General features: G+C 43.5%; 1 protein-coding gene across 1 annotated transcript; it reads right to left on the reverse strand.

Moving 5' to 3' along the window:
- Positions 1–8,409: 8,409 nt before the first annotated feature.
- TASL (TLR adaptor interacting with endolysosomal SLC15A4) lies at positions 8,410–13,829 on the reverse strand. Its single transcript, XM_035116453.2, has 2 exons — positions 13,680–13,829; positions 8,410–10,399 (listed from the first exon to the last, which is right to left on the reverse strand). Exon 2 carries the CDS (start codon positions 10,388–10,390, stop codon positions 9,518–9,520), a length of 873 nt encoding a protein of 290 aa, XP_034972344.2. The 5' UTR covers positions 10,391–10,399; positions 13,680–13,829; the 3' UTR covers positions 8,410–9,517.
- Between the last annotated feature and the right edge of the window lie 3,597 nt (positions 13,830–17,426).

Below are 17,426 nucleotides of genomic sequence, written 5' to 3' on the forward strand. Positions count from 1 at the left end.
TTTTCTCTCCTCCCACAATAACACCCACTTTTTTGAATGAATGTGAATGGGGGGAGAGGGGGGAGAGAGAGAGAAGTACAGTGAGGCATCCACCAACAATTGGGGAAAATGCAGTTTTAGGCAGGGCCGTCTTTCCCATAGGCATTGGGGTGCAGGGCACCCGGGCGCAGGGCTCTCAGGGGCGCCAGGCCGAGAGTCCAGGGCCCGAGAGTTGAGTCCAGGGAAGAGCCCACCCATCAGTCGGAGCACAGCAGTGGGCTCTTCTGCTGCAGGCGGCTCTGCCCCGCGAGTTCAGGGGCGACCAAGCCAACGAGACACTGAGGCGGCCAGCCAACTCCGCCTTCCTGTGTTCCTGGGACCGGGCAACCTGGGGGGGGGTGCCGGGCAGATTTTTGCACCCCAGCACCACATATGCTTAAGACAGCCCTGGTTTTAGGAAAGCAAGGTTATGCACTCATACACGCATCCTTCTCCAAAAGGAACTGGGAAGATTGGTCGAGTTCTACAAAGTTATATTAGTCCGCAGATTATGCCAATAAAGTCAGAATGAATGAATGAATGAATAATCTATATATATATATAAATGTAAAAATCTTGAATGTGTCGGCCGCACTTTTCTTCGTAACCGCTTGACTGATCATCCTGAAATTTTGACACAACGATCCAGGCCACTTCCCGAGGGTTGTTGGGGACAGGTAGAAACCTGGTTTTCCACCAAGTCAAACAGCGCCCTCAAGTGGCATTATACCCTCCTCCACCCCCTCCCTTCCTGTGAAATCTAAGCCACACCCACAAACCAAATGACATCATCAACCAAGCAACTGAAACCACCAAGGCGGCCATTATCAGACCCCTAGGCCTTTGTTTTATGTAGGCCCCTGCCAGGCCCCCACTAGGCCCGGGGGGGAGATAACCCACAGCAACACACTTGGGGGCACGGCAAGGGGTTTTTACTTTACAATTTAGCACCACTACCCCCCCAAATCCCCCCCAAATAACCACAAGACAAAAATAAATACCATCCTTCAAAACGTCATGAGATACGCCAGTCACAGAGAGGGGGGGGAACAAACAGAATAGATCATAGATCGGGACATGTGGGGGCAGTCACAGGGATTAGCCACAACAACGCACCACACCCACAAACCCCGCCTCCGCCATGAGATCCTGTAAAACAGGGGGACTCTGAGGCTCAGGGGGATCTGAAGGGGGCCTATTACCAGACAACCCACAGAGTCAGGCCAGGGCCCAGGAATGGAGATGCAGGGCGGAGGCCTCGGGTCACATTTAAATACTAGCCCAAGCCAAGGCCTCGCCTCTACTTTACAGCCTAAAGACTAGGCCTTGGCTCCATTTTACTGGCTAGGCCTCAGCTCTACAGCCCTTTAAATACTATCCCGAATGGAGCCCTGGGTGGGAGGTGGGGGGAGGAGGAGCCCAAATAGGTCATGGGCTGACGTAGGGTGGGGGGAGCAACTGTCCAACAACCACCAAAACAGCCATTCCACCCCCAAAGCCCAAGCCCAAAGCCTCTCCCGGCGGCTGCATTAATAAACGCCTACCGGTAGCAGCATTAGGCAGTCGTTCATCATTTCTCCTAACACGCACTTGGGGGCACAGCGAAGGGTCTTCGCTTTATAATTTAGTGGGTGTTGTGTCACATGCGAGGCTCCGGCGGCCATTTTAAGTAAGCGCAATCATGCCCCTTTTAACCTAGGCTTTACTGTGTTTCTCCGAAAATAAGACACCGTCTTATATTTATTTTCCCTTTTAAAAAACCCCACAGTGGCTTATTTTCAGGGGATGTCTTATTTTTTTATTACGCATCCAGCCTTGCCTCTTCCTTGGGGCCCTCCAGAACTGCGCCTATCAATATGTCTTATTTTCGGGGTATGGCTTATATTGCGCAAATGCTTAGAAACCCTGCTATGGCTTATTTTATGGGTATGTCTTATTTTAGGAGAAACAGGCTATATACTACAACTGATTGTAAGCCTCTGTGTCTTTTTTTTAAAAAACAACATCCATGCACTTTCTCTCCCCAGTTTAAGTCCTCAGATATTTGCAGTGGCCACCCCCACCCCATTTACAATCCCCTACCTTCCCCTTGCCACTTCCTGGGTTTTTTATGGAACTGAACAACTCGGGTGCTTCAGAACGCACCTTCTGTTGCCAGACCCTTGCAGGGCCAGACAGAGGCCCTGTTTTTAACCCTTTTGTTACTTTTTTCATTTTACTGATAGTGAATATGCTGACCGAGGCCCCCATTAGATTCGGAGGCCCAAGCCAAGTGGCCCATATGACCCCCCTCCTTCTGTCTGGGCCTGCCTGTTGCTACGGGGCTGTGGGGCTTCGCTATTTGACACCCCCCCCCCGCCGGTCGGGAATTTTTAAGTAGTTCTCTGCGTCCCAGGGCACATCATCACCCCCAATCCTTAATCTAAATATATAGAAATGTTCACGATGCGTGCGCAGGGGCCAATGTATGGAGATACAGGGGGGAGGGGACAACAGAGGGCTCAGACAAAAGTAAATACTGGGAAATGGAACCCAGAAACTGACATTTCCTTCTCCAAGGGTGGGGGCCAATGTAGGAAGATACAAGGGGTAGGGGCCAACACTCCCCATGGACAACAGAGGGCTCAGACAAAAGTGCATGCTGGGAAATAGAACCCAGAACCTAACAGTTCCTTTTCGAAGGGTGGGGGCCAAGGTATGGAGATACAGGGGAGGGGCCAACACTCCCCAGGGACAACAGAGGGAAGGGTATCCTACCGAAACACAGGGATGAGCAGGGGTGGAGGGAGGAGGGGCAGGATAAGTCATGGATCGGGACAGGGTGGGGGGGATCACAGGAAAGAACCACAGCAATGCGTGGCCGGGTCAGCTAGTAGTCCATAAATCAGTACAGTGATATGACTTTCAGGTTTCTTCCAGGCAAGGAGATTCATACTGTAAATGGGTCATTCAGATCTCACAAACAGGTCATTGCCAACAGGGGTTTGTTTGGTTTTTCAAAACTTGCAAGGTTTTCTCCAGAAAGGGTAAATCTGAATTAAATAGTAAGTGCTGTGGCGGGGAATACAGGCTGGCTTTGGGATCATCATGTGGACCCTCCTATATATAAAACTCTGCATGCATGAGGAGCAAGAATACTACAATAGACACTCATCTCGGTAGCACCTTCAGATTCAGCTCTTACTCCAACAGCTTGAATTAGCTCAGTGTTTAGAATCCTTTTTCTTTTTTTAGCTTTCTTATCTGTGTGTGCATGACGAGCATACTGTGGCATCAAAAAAGTTAAATGATTTGACAAAAAATAATCACTTTCCTTCCGTGATTGTTCAGTTTGGAGTCTCACATGAGACTGAAATTTCAGTACTTTTCCATTCACTAGAATATTCATTGATCTGCTCATGCAACCAGCACAAATTTTATCTAACTCCTGAGACAGAGGAAACAATAGCTAAGGAAATGATTAACATCTAAAACAGCTGTTTTGTTTCTGTTAAACGTTCTGGTAGCTTCTGCCAAAATGAAAGTTTCATTCAGCGTGGTTTAATCTGTGAAAGTTCCCAGAGTGGTTTAATCTGCCTTCCCAGGGAACTCTGAGCTGTAATTCCAGACCCTCCAAGTGTCCCTATTTTCTGGGGACAGTCCCAGATTAATAGAGCCATCAAGGTTTGATCCCAGAATGTCTTGCTTTCCTTGTTTAGGACGTCCCTATTTTCACTGGAGAAATGTTGGAGGGTATAGAGTTATCCTACCCCCAAGCCATCTGAAGGCAGCCCTGTATAGGGAAGTTTTTTAATGCTTAATCAATGTTTTATATATGTTGGAAGCTGCCCAGAGAGGCTGGAGCAACTCTGACTGCACAGTGTAAATAGTAAAATTATTATTATGGGATAGGATGTCCCTATTTTTAGTAGAGAAATGTTGGAGGGCATGTAATTCTAGATCTGTAAAGGGAATAGGAGTCCTCTAACAACTCTCAGCACCCTTAACAAACTTCAGTTCCCAGGATCCTTTGGTGGAAGCCTTGACTATTTAAAGTGGCGTGATACTGCTTTAAATGAAAGGAAGTTCTGTAAAAAGACCTGTCCTTCTCCAGAAATGTACATCGTAAGCCATGCCTACTGGGGCTGTTGGGGGGGTAGAGCAAAACAACATCTGGAGGGCACAAAATTCCACAGTGCCACAGCTCTCTGTAATGCAGTCAAGTTGCTCTAACAGAAATGCTCACTAGCTTGTCAGAAACCTCTTCTATCTTCCTTTCTTCAAGTCTGTGGGCAGTGAGACAGAATAATCAAAGTAGTTGCACCTGTGCCTTATTCCAGCTGCAACTGACATTAGTAAATAGGTCCTAACAGTGACACGTAAAGAGAGAAATTTCAGATTGAGTGAGAATAGTTTCTGCGCTAAAGCTCTACTTCCCTATCAGTCAAAATTATCACTTCCATTTCTGGTCACTTGAGGAAGTGCCTCCTCATCGTTTATGACAAGATACACAGGTGGCTGCTGGCACATACCAAACCCACAGACTGGACCTTGTTAGTATTCCCCTCATCACTTCACATTTCATTTTAGAAGAAAAAAAGGCACTAACACTAAATTAAACTGCTGAACAGAAAATAATTTGAATAGGTTAGAATTTCCCTTTTAAAAAGTATCATTTATCCACCCTGAGAGTAAACAACAGGTTAATTATTTACCACAGGAATTCTATTAGCCCAGGATTGTTCCTGTTCTTATGCTAAATTACTCTTTAAAAGTGACACTTTCTCACTCTCACTGCCTATCCTATCCATAGAGGCAAACAAGCTAGGAATAATTTTCTCCTAAGTACCTTTTAGGGTATTTGCAGAGCCAGAGAATAGAGATACGAGTAATGTAATGTTACAACCAGATATAACATGCAGAGTAAAGCGCTACTTAACATGAGCAAGGGATGTGCTGGGATAACAGAACTGGGACCTATATGAATGAGAGATTTATTTTTAGGCTGAAATACTATGCACACTAAGGGCACAATCAAAATCTCCTCTTTTCCTTGTCAGCAGGGTTTTACAGAGCAGCAGGGCCATGGCTGTATCTGCAGCCCCGCTGCACACAGCGGTCGGGGTGAAACAAGAGCAGGGGGAGGGGGTATCAGATCTGGAGCAATAATTCAGCCCAGATTGGGCCCGATGCTGTTGCACAATGGCAGTGAAACCAGTCTAGGACCCAATGGATCCTGGAGGCAACTCATCCTCTCCCCATCTTGCATTGCCCGGTTTTGGGACTTTTCACTGGCTATCATGGATGTTGATCCCATCAGTGACCTTGCACATTCAGCAGCCAGCAGAAGCCTTGTGTAGTTGGCAAAGCTGGAGAAAGGGATGCCTCCACTCAATGCAAAAAACCCGACCTGGTTTGGATTGTTCTGTCCCTTGCAAAAAAAAAAAATCACCACTGAATTCAGTGGGACTTAGCATGCATAGAACTGCGAATGTGTGTTTCTTAACCGGCTCAGCATCAGCATCTGGCGCCTGTGAGAAGCTGCTTTGGCTCCTGCACCCAGGCAGGACCCATCAGTGCTGATGCCTGCCCTGGGGCGGACCCCCTCAACAGGATATGGGCATTGGGCATGCCATTTTAAATTTTCCATACGGGCAGCTGGCATAGCACTGTTATATTGTGGAATATTTTAAATAGGAACAGGTAGCTGCCACTACAGCCAGATAAGTCCTTGGCCAGGTGGGTTCACTGGTGTAGGAAAGAGCACTTAGGAGACTTTACTGAGAGTTTCTTCAATCTTGGAGCCAACTCTGTTTTTTAAAACCCGAAGTTGGCAGGACTGCTTTGCAGTAGTCCCTAATCTTAAAGACAGCTAGAAGGCAAGGATCAGAGGTTATCTGAATACATCAAAATGGAACAAAGATCAACAGCTTTTCTTGTATGCAGTTGATCTTTATGATTTGAATGCAGCCACGTGGTCAATGAAAAACCCCCACAGCTCATGCCAATTGAAATGTAAATGGAACAGAAGCTAAAACTGTCTTATCTTCTAACAATTTCTGTTAGTCTTTAAACACTTGTAGGTTCCTTTACACGTATCAGTGGTGTAATGAGTCTTGTAATGTATTTAATAGAGGCTGTCGTCAGATTCATTGCCTGTTAGACAAATACTTGAGACAAGAGATAAAAGCATTAGGAAATAATTTGGCCCTGCCTTAAAAATAATGTACTGAAAAATAGAGGCATGCAAAATATTAATGGTTTCAACTTGTTTTCATGAATATGATTACATCATATTACATCATATCACTTTGGAGGTCTTTAAGCAGAGGCTTGACAGGCATATGTCAAGAATGCTTTGATGGTGTTTCCTGCTTGGCAGGGGGTTGGACTGGATGGCCCTTGTGGTCTCTTCCAACTCTATGATTCTATGATCACTTCACATTTTTATCTCACCATGTTTTCTAGAATATATATTGATTATCAAAGATTCAGTAACACTTCATAAGTAATCTGTGTGTCCAGGGTTCCATCTGGAATTTCTTTGAATTAAGACCACTGAAGGTCTGTAATGTAGAAATATTTTTTCCCTGGTAGCTGTGTTCACTTCAGAATAGGGGCACTATAGCATTGTTTGCTATTTCAAAAGAGTGTACATGAAGCTATTTCTATGAGCTACACACCATCTGCTCTTCACATACCTAAGCCAAGAATGTAGATACTTGGAAAACTAAAGTGTTTGACAAGTTTCAATTTCTATGAGATGAAACCACACTTAACTTCCCAGATTCCTGTGCTCAGAATTCTTTTCTTTTTTTAAGCTTTAAAGTATACCACACCCAGGAACAAGCTTTGAAGTACACCCCTTACACTTATTCATAGCTGTCAAGTTCTCCCATTTTTAAAGGGAAATTCCCTTATGCTGAATAGGCTTCCTCGCGAGAAAAGGGAAAACTTGACAGCTATGCACATATTTGAAATATGACTCCCCACATATAAAAAACACTAAGGGTGCAAATTTTTGCTACATATTTGTGCAAACGATGCACACATGCCTGCCACTTAAATTTCTACAACCTCAGTAGTCAACTAATTTTTAGACCTATATAAATTAGAGAACATGACTAACTTAGGATCATTGATTTAAATGGGTCTAAAAATAGTAAAAAATAGTTGCCTACAACCCAGAGCACAGAGCAACATTAGCTATTGCACATGATGATTGCGAGAGTAGGAATAAGTGTGGGTTGAATGTTATGGCACAGACTTCTAACTGTAGGGAAGAAAAAGTAAATTTCAGGAAATTAAAAGTATCACTGCCAAATGGAAAAAAGGCCATAGTATCATTTCCTCGTTGTATGGCTTTCCATTGTTGCAGAGCTCACCCACAACGGACTGAACTCACTGAGAAAAATATTGAGACGAAACATTTTTATTTTTATTGGTCACTAGCTGGCCCGGCCACACGTTGCTGTGGGGTTTTGTGTTAAGTGGACCTTTTCCTGTTAAATGGACCTTCAGAGTCTCCCTTCAGAGCCCCTCACCTGCCCTGTCCCAACCCTGACTCGCCTACTGTAAGTTTCAAAAATAAGATTTCCCCCACCCACGCGTATTCCTGAAAATATCCCCACCCCACCCCCACTGCTTTGGCTGACTCAGGGTCCTAACTCCCCCCCCCCATGGCTATGGGGTTTCCCCCTCCCTTTGTTGTGCCTCATCCCTGTGACCCCCCCCCTTGTGAAAGCCCCATATTCTGTTTGTTTTTGCCTGTGGCCTACTGGGCAATGTTGCGGCCTACTCAGTTTTCCCTGTCCCAACCCCCACCCACCCCATTGCTTTGGCTGACTCAAGGTTCTTCCTCCCCCCCCCCCCATGGCTATGTGTTCATCCAGGCCCTATTCTGTTTGTTTTTGCCTATGGCCTACTGAATGGTGCGGCCTACTCAGTTTTCACTGCTTGGCAATGCTGCGGCCTATTGAAAAAGCTGGGCCTTGTTGCTGCAAAAGGACTGTTTTCAGTTGGTTGCTGTGGAATTTTGTGATGTCATGTGGCGGCGCAGCTTTGGAGGCAGCAGCGTGCGATCTGCCTTTCTATTGGATGCTGCTGGAGTCTTCAGAGCTTCTAGTGGTGACGTCTAATTTGGGCGCCACTTTTTTGTGTTTAATCATTATTTTAGGTGTGAAAGGTGTGGTTTTTTGGAATTTTTTTATGCTAGATCCCTCCCTGTTGGGCATGGAACATTGTGGCCAAATTAGTTACATTACGGTTCAGCAGTTACAGAGAAAGGCTGTGACCTCCGCGCGCGCAATGCCTACATTTTTATATATATAGATACTTATCTGAGCTTCAACACAATCACATTTTCATTTCATTCACTGGACCACTAGTGGTAAAAGTTTATTTGTTGATGACATAAAAAAAAAGAAAACTAATCCAGTTTCTCTTTTTGTTCAAGTGGCAAAGACCTATGGCAATTGATACCCAGTGCAATGCAAATTTCAAGTCAAGTCAAACCAGTTACCATCAATCCTCATCATCAGATATGACACAGTGAGGTGGGAAGAGCCTATGGTCTAAAATGGAAGAGAAATGGAGGTAGGGGTAGGGAGGCAAGGGGACAATATGTGGTTGTTTCAATTAGACATACGTTAGCTTTAGTTGCAATAAGCAAGAGTGGCTAAGGAACACGAGGGACCAGGAGTTCCACAGGGCACAGGGGGAGAGAATACAAGTAATAGGAATGTAAACAAGAGAGAGTGGGCAAGGAAATACCATCATTTTTTTAAAAGCTGTCTCAGGCAGAATCAGGAGTTCAAGCAATCAGGATCCACAGATGCTCTATAGGCCCCTCTGGCAATTTCTGGAGTTCTCAAGGTGTGATGGGAAAAGCAAGGACAGTATAGGCACTGGGATAGGGGGTGTTGTGTACTCCTACACCACCTGGCAGACACACAGTCATCTACACAATGGTTTGTTTGTTTGTTTGTTGGCTTATTAAATTTGTTAGTCATTTTATATTGCCAGGGCAAACAAAAGTGACTTAAAGCCACCCAAGCAGACAGACAAAAACAGCACATACAGTAGGTACATTAAAACCCAATAAGGGGGTTGAAATGCACTTGGTGGCTCAAGGTATTGGGAAGAGAGGAAAATAATTGCACACTAAAAGGGATATTTAGAATTAGTACTGTGCTGAATTCCCATGAGGTTTAATTTTTAATTGGAAAATCTTCCAATGGGGAAACAACGCTCTTCTTCATGCCTGCTTGAAGCCACCATTCCTCCAACCTGCTGCTGCTTGGTGAAGGGAGGTAGATACAAAATGGTCCCCATTCCCAAGGCAACAGGGCCAATGTTCCTTCTCATTAGGATAAAAAAAACAGTACAATGCAATGGGACAACATCCACATTTGAGTTAATAAAATGTGGAAATGTGGAAGTAGGATTATTGGAAGGAAGCATAAAGCATTTACATTGGGGGGGGAATCTCAGATTTCTGTCTAGGACTTGCAGACTTTATTTATTTAGTCACAGTGCTAAACTGGGAAATGTGAAGACTAGGAGTGCTCATTTCAGTGGAGATTTTCCCACTGGCTAGTCGCAATAGGCAGTTAATGACCATATCCTTGGCTTGGGTGGTCTTCATGTTCCTTTCTTGTGATAGCTTCGTGCTGATTTGATCTACATTGGTCATTATGAATTCCGATGCCAAGATCTGAGTAGGGGATGCACTGCTACCCATGCCATCCATGATATACTGCTTGTACAGCTCTACCACCTTCTCCTCCAAGTAGTTATTCAGTAGTGAATTTGAGAGGGGTTGCTGGTGTTGCATGATGCTGGCCACTCTCCAGCATGAAGAATACCTGTTGGTTGGCTTGCGAGGGACCTCAGCAGGTGGAATTGATATGGATTCCATGGGTGGTGGGATCTCTGATGACTCCAGGAATGGACCTATCCCACTGTCATAGGTAAAATCTGTTTTAACTGAACTCATAGGCAGTACCTGGTCACCAGCAATATGCAGGTCATTGTAATTCTTGCAAATGCTTTTACAAGAAGGTGGAACTAGGTAAGTGTCTCTGTTTATAGCAGGTCCTGTACAGATTTCCACAGCTGGAGATATTTGCCTTTCCAATACTGGATTTGGAGTCTGCGTATCCACCTGCCTTCTACTGTTTCTGTTTTCATTGGAACAAACAGAGAAGATGAACTTGCCAACAGACTTACACCTCCAAAAGAGATTTCTGTCCTGTGTTTCCTCTGTTGAGTCATAGGTGATACCATTCAAAGACCTCATCTCATGTACTGCCTCTTCTCCTTGGTTGCAAGTGAGCTTGTAATTCATAAGATCATGATAAGGAATTATACAGAGGTACCCTTCTGACAACATCCTCTAGAACTGGAAAACAAAAAGAGCTAGCATGAAGCACAATGTGGCAGGTAAGGGAATGGTATAACAGGAGCAAACAGCAAGTGACATAAGTGTGTAAAGTACAACTGAAACCATTACCGACTACTAGGGAGATAAGAAACATCAAACAGATTGGGATAAATTCTAGGTCATTAATGCACACTAATTCCAGAGTGGGGTGGGGTTTGTGAAGCTTTGCCTGCATTCACACATGAAAAACATGAATGGTACACTTTGACCTTGAAACTATGAAACTATTGAAGTTGAATCCTGACAAGACAGAAGTACTGTTTTGGGGGGACAGGAGGCGGGCAGGTGTGGAGGATTCTCTGGTCTTGAATGGGGTAACTGTGCCCCTGAAGGACCAGGTGCACAGCCTGGGAGTCATTTTGGACTCACAGCTGTCCATGGAGGCACAGGTTAATTCTGTGTCCAGGGCGGCTGTCTACCAGCTCCATCTGGTACACAGGCTGAGACCTTACCTGCCTGCAGACTGTCTCGCCAGGGTGGTGCATGCTCTGGTTATCTCCCGCTTGGACTACTGCAATGCGCTCTATGTGGGGCTACCTTTGAAGGTGACCCAGAAACTGCAATTAATCCAGAATGCGGCAGCTAGACTAGTGACTGGGAGTGGCCGCCGGGACCACATAACACCGGTCCTGAGAGATCTACACTGGCTCCCAGTACGTTTCCGAGCACAATTCAAAGTGTTGGTACTGACCTTTAAAGCCCTAAACGGCCTCGGTCCTGTATACCTGAAGGAGTGTCTCCACCCCACCATTCACCCTGAGATCCAGCACCGAGGGCCTTCTGGCGGTTCCCTCATTGCGAGAAGTGAGGTTACAGGGAACCAGACAGAGGGCCTTCTCAGTAGTGGCACCCGCCCTGTGGAACGCCCTCCCAGCAGATGTCAAAGCAATAAGTAACTATTCTACTTTCAGAAGACAGCTGAAGGCAGCCCTGTTTAGGGAAGTTTTTAATGTTTGATGCTGTACTGTTTTTAATATTCGGTTGGAAGCCGCCCAGAGTGGCTGGGGAAACCCAGCCAGATGGGCGGGGTATAAATAATAAATTATTATTATTATTAGATTTGATGAAGAATAAACTGAAACAGGGCCTTGTCCTGGAATTTCTAAAAACTGGATTGCTACTGGAATTTGTCTTATTATTCTCAACTTAAAACTTTCTAAAAATTAATCTACTACCTGGCCAGAGCTCTTGGAACCTTTTCATTTGCATTCACACTGCAGCTGATTCTGATTTCCTGACATGTCCCTGTTATTTTGCACATTATATTTGAGCTTTCATAATATGTAAAAGCCACTTTTTGACAACTAATGGAATGGAATGGAGCATAAGTTTAGTGCTCATTTGTTTCTTGGGGGGGGGGAGCATTTGCAGCCTCCTTAAAATGGAAAATCATGGAAGTTTAGCATGGCTCTATCACTGAACTACAGCCCTCACCCTGAAAGGTTCTAGGGATCTAGAAAAAAGGGAAGTATAAAAAGCTGAGGAAAATTATGTCGGAGGTGAGTAGGCTGCATATTATGACCTAGCCACATACTTTTCTTTCACATTCTGATCAGAGCTTATGTTAACATACAAATGGCAAGAAACAAGAAATGCCACAAAGTTTGACATCAGAGAATACATAATGGATTGTTTGTTCTCTTTCATCCTACAGATGTTTACAGGGCTTAGGAAACAGTTGAACATCATGCTTCAAGTGTAAGTTGGAAGGCTGTTAGTTAAGAGAGAAAATGACAGTGGTTTCAGGGAAACAGGTTATTTATGCTATTTAAGAAAGGCACAGAACCAAACAGCAATGAGGTTTTTTTGGTGGCGGGGGCGAGGGGGAGGAGAATTACAAAATGTTCCTGGCAACTTTGTGAATAACAGCAGAGAAGTTCTGCTCTTTTTATTTTGGGGTTTCGGGTTCTTAAACTATTTCTTTATAACACCCCCCCCTTTTTTTACAGTTGGAGGGATGTTGCCCAGATATTCACACCCATTGCCTACAGCTACTCTTCCTAGAGATAATGGATCTCTGCATAGGAAGAGTGCATAGAGGAAAGGACATTCAAAAACATCATCTGCATAGCTTGTGTAGAGCTGACTAGAAATGCAATACTGTAGTATTGTCCACCTACTATTACTCTGCTGTTATGCACTATAGGAAAATATTGGAGAGCATAAATCTTGGTGCATGTCTTACTGCATAGTCAGAGTTAGTCAACTATAGCTGTGTATGTGACCTATTACATCTATATGAAATAAAGGGTGGGTTTGGTCAATTACAGTCTCTATGAAGGCAGCGTATTATAGTTCCTCGGTCTATCCTTCTCTTAGTACAGTGGAACCTCGGTTTATGAACACCTCGGTTTACGAACTTTCGGTTTACGAACGCCGTGGACCTATCTGGAACGGATTAATTCACTTTCCATTACTTTTAATGGGAAAGTTCGCTTCAGTTTATGAACGCTTCAGTTTATGAACAGACTTCCGGAACCAATTACACCCATGTTTCAGTTTATGAACACTTCAGTTTAAGTACTTTGCGGACCCATCTGGAACGGATTAATCCACTTTCCATTACTTTCAATGGAAAAGTTCGCTTCAATTTATGAACGGTTACTCCGCGGACCGTCTGGAACGGATTAATCCACTTTCCATTACTTTCAATGGGAAAGTTCGCTTCAGTTTATGAACGCTTCAGTTTATGAACAGACTTCCGGAACCAATTGTGTTCATAAACCGAGGTACCACTGTATATGGTTTAAGTTCAATTTCAGTTATATTTTTGACACTTATAAAAGCATCTGTCATTTTTGTAAATGCATGCTACAAAATTAAATCCACTCAACAATAACAAATTACCCCCTCCCCACTCAATTAGTACAAGACGGCTTCAACCATGAAGCACATTGCTCCATAACCAACCAAGTGTATGCGGTGGGTCCAAGATGACAGTGTTTTCATTTGAGGAGGTTATAAATGGATGCCATACTTCAGTAAAGTAATTAGCATTCTGAGAACCATTGAAAGCCTTAACCCACTGGGTAAGTTTCACTCAATAAGATAAGACGCATTTAATTTCCACCCAAGTTCTTCAGTTAAACTGGTTTCATTTGCAGTTTAGACTGTAGATCGAAATCCTTACAGGCAGCATCATAAAGCGTGTACATTGGAGACACACAGCAGATAACCCAATCCACACACAAGAAAAAATAATCTGTACTGTATATGGTATAATCTAGTTCTCACTTACCTTGAAGAACTAAGCTGCTCGCTCCTTAAGGCAAGGACTGTGGAAAGCTTGCAATGGTGTGCAGAAATGTTGCACAGGCATTTGGCTGCCTTAAAAGCTTCTTATGTAACACTTCTTTTCCGTTACTATAGCTCATGGGTAAGAGTTTCATTTACAGCTTTGTAGGTGGCAAGTGGTTTCCACACACACACCGCCCCGCCCCCCCCCCCGGGTCTCAAGTCACAATAGGTTTTTAAACGGAAGTCTCTGTGCAGGGCATAGGGAGAGCTTTATAAATAACTTTCTGCTGTCAAACAACTTTTAATTCTTTCTTCCTCTTTTTGTTCCCACACAAAACCTTTTTGTGAAACTGTCTGTTGTTAAAATAGTTTGCTGCTGCTGCCTAATCTGCGTTCACTTATCAGCCAATATTTCTAGACTGCTGTCACTGAGAACTAGAAACTTTTTTATTTACAGGCTGTTCATCATAAAGTAAAGCCTGTTGGGTAGCATTTCATGCAGACCTAAAGCAATATTTGTATATATAATGTATATTCATTTCATAAAATGTATACACCGCTTGAGTATATATTTAAGAACACTCAAAGTGGTTTTACACACACACACACACACACACACACACACACACACACACACTCAATAAGAACCATGATTTCAGACTTTTGAAATAGCAAACAGAAATCTGAGCTATGATCAGGAGAAACTGAAATTTCCTCCTTTGTTTTTAGACTTGTGGTAGAATGCTTAATAAGCCATCATTTGACATCTTTGGCTGATGATCATTTTTACGTACAACTGCTGTCTTTTATCTGTAAGTAGGAACTTGGCTTGTCTTGGGGAAAGGCCATCACTCAGTGGTGAAGCACATGCAAAAGGTACTGGGTTCAACCCCCTGTATCTCCAGGTTAGGGCTGGGAAAGACTGTCTGAAATCCTGGAGAGGCACAGTCAGTCATTGAAGACAATACACAGCTGGACAGGCCATTGGTCTTATTTGGTATAAAATGGCTTCCTACCTTTTTCTCAGACATGTGTCCTAGATCTGTGATTTTTACTGTGCAGTCTGCCACGGAAAGCTTTAATTTGATGGTGGTTTGAGTGAGGATTCCTTGTAACACAATGTGAATTCAAGATGAGCTGTTCTAATTATTCTGTATCCAACTTTTACTCAGAGTCTTTGGGGAAATGAAGTGTGCATGTGTGTGTTTTCTTATTGTGCCTAGTGGTGATGGGGGGAGACAGCTGTAGGGGAGAGGGCAAGAAGCAGCATGACACTCTAAAACTGCAAAGTTGGCTCACAGGCCCTCAAAGGTTGGCAACCCCAATTTCTAAACAGGCATAAGAAAGAGGGTTACTTTCCCTCCTTAGATTTGAAAATACAAAGTGCATTTCCTCCAGGATATCCTCTAAGCATAATGATGCACATAATGATGCCTTCAGAGTTACCGGTAGTTTAAAAACGGCATGCAGTGAGTGATTAAATAAGATTTGAAACAGTGTAGAAGCAACCTTGGTCTAGCCTCTAAACTACAGCAATGTGATCTGATCTTCTAAAACATTGTGGTTGGTATGTTTGAAGCGATGTTGTTTTGTATGTGATAAAAAATTCTTTTAAAAATAGTAATAAGAATACTCTTTTTTAAAAAGAATATTGGTCTACTCTGATACCTGATAACATTGGCTATGATGTAAGAAGTAAGCAGCTGGAGCCCCCTAGTGATAGATAAAATGTGTGGAACTACTGTACTCTTTAAGCGTAGCTGTGTTCTGCTTAGTTTTGCTAGCATCCATTCCCTGCCCCTTCTTACCTGATACAATCCTGGAAAATAAATAGATACCAGCTTTAAAAGAATAGTGCAATGGATCTTTTACACAATATATGGGAGTTGGCTTAATGTAGCAACAGCAAATGTGGTAAAGCAGAGAAATAATTAAAACAAGACATTAATAACAGTGCTTTCCACTGCAGATTACATTTGCATAAGAGTCTTAATATGGATTTATATGATTTAAAGTTGCTTGTCCCTTAGCATTTAAGCAACTCGATTCTTTTGATCTTCTAAACAAACTTTTAACATTTGACCCACTTCTGAACAGCCTGAAACAGACACACACCAGCAAGCGGCCTTTGGCATAGGGCCAGCTCCAGGATTGAGAGATTGGGGGACCTAAGGAAAGTATTCCCTGGAAAGTCCCCTATGTGTGTGATCTCCATCAGCAGGGTCAGACTACAACATTTCACTACTTGAGGTGCAACAGGAAGTAGCTTTCCCAGCAACAGTACTCATGGCAAGGCAAGTTATTTAGACATCTGTGGTTGAAAATACCACAAGTGCCTCTACCACCCCCCACCCCCCCGGCATCAACATGGCAATGGTAATAAGCTAAATAGCCAACAGTTTGCTTCCCTTTCATGGCACCTCAGTCAGTTGCCCCTCATCTTATACCCTCCAATGTTTATCTGATGTAAATAGGGACATCCTATTCAACAGCGACAACATTTAGACCCCGTCCATCTGACTGGGTTGCCCCAGCCCAGCCACTCTGTTTTTATATACATTGGAAACCACCCAAAGTAAACTTTTAAAAAATTAAATGCTTCTCTATACAGGGCTACCTTTAGATGTTTTCTAAAGGTTGTATAGTTATCTCCTTGGCTCAGGGGTCACACAATTCCATTTCTCCAATGAAAATAGGGACATCCTAAGGGAAAGAGGGAGGTTCTGGGATCAACTTGGAAACTGGGATGGCTTCTGTAAATCTGGGACTGTCTCTGGAACATAGGGACACTTGGAGGGTCTGTCACCTTGGAGTCCAAAATCTCTCGGTCTGTCCCTGAAGCAATTAGAATTGAACCAATAGAAACCACAAATAGGAGGGTCACATTTCTGCCATATCTATCCATGGACACTTTCACCTCACTGACCAAAGGTGAATGTGATTGTATCACAACTATCCATGAACTTTCCAGCTACTAGCAATGGAAATAGACCATCCCACAAACACGTGGAATAAACACACCCCATATTCTAGCATCTTCCTATAATGTATTCATACATTGCTGGCTGATTTTTTTTATAGTAGCTGATTCATGTTTACGTAACGTGAATAGAGGCTTCCTCACCTTTTTGCAGAACTGCATTTCTTTAAACCTTAGATAGAAGATTAATGTGCAACAACGCAAGCAATTTTGTAACTCTCTAAAGCATTACTCCTCCTGCCCCTGAGTATAATATGCTACTTTAGCTTATTGCTGCAGCAACTGCCTTAGGCTGCAATCCTGTACAGTGGTACCTCGGTTTATGATCACAATTGGTTCCGGAAGTCTGTTCATAAACTGAAGCGTTCATAAACTGAAGCGAACTTTTCCATTGAAAGTAATGGAAAGTGGATTAATCCATTCCAGACGGGTCCGCGAAGTACTTAAACTGAAGCGTTCATAAACTGAAACATGGGTGTAATTGGTTCCGGAAGTCTGTTCATAAACTGAAGCGTTCATAAACTGAAGCGAACTTTCCCATTAAAAGTAATGGAAAGTGAATTAATCCATTCCAGATCGGTCCGCGGCGTTCATAAACCGAAAATTCATAAACCGAGGTGTTCATAAACCGAGGTTCCACTGTATCTTTTTACCTAGACCACCTAGTAATCTGTTGAAGGGTGGAGTTTAAATCTTCCTTTCTTTTTCAAAGCCCCACTGAAGTCAATAGGACTCAAGGTTGAGTAGACATGTACAGGATTAAACTAC

Source organism: Zootoca vivipara, chromosome 4 (assembly GCF_963506605.1).
Source record: "Zootoca vivipara chromosome 4, rZooViv1.1, whole genome shotgun sequence".
Classification (NCBI taxonomy): Eukaryota; Metazoa; Chordata; class Lepidosauria; order Squamata; family Lacertidae; genus Zootoca; species Zootoca vivipara.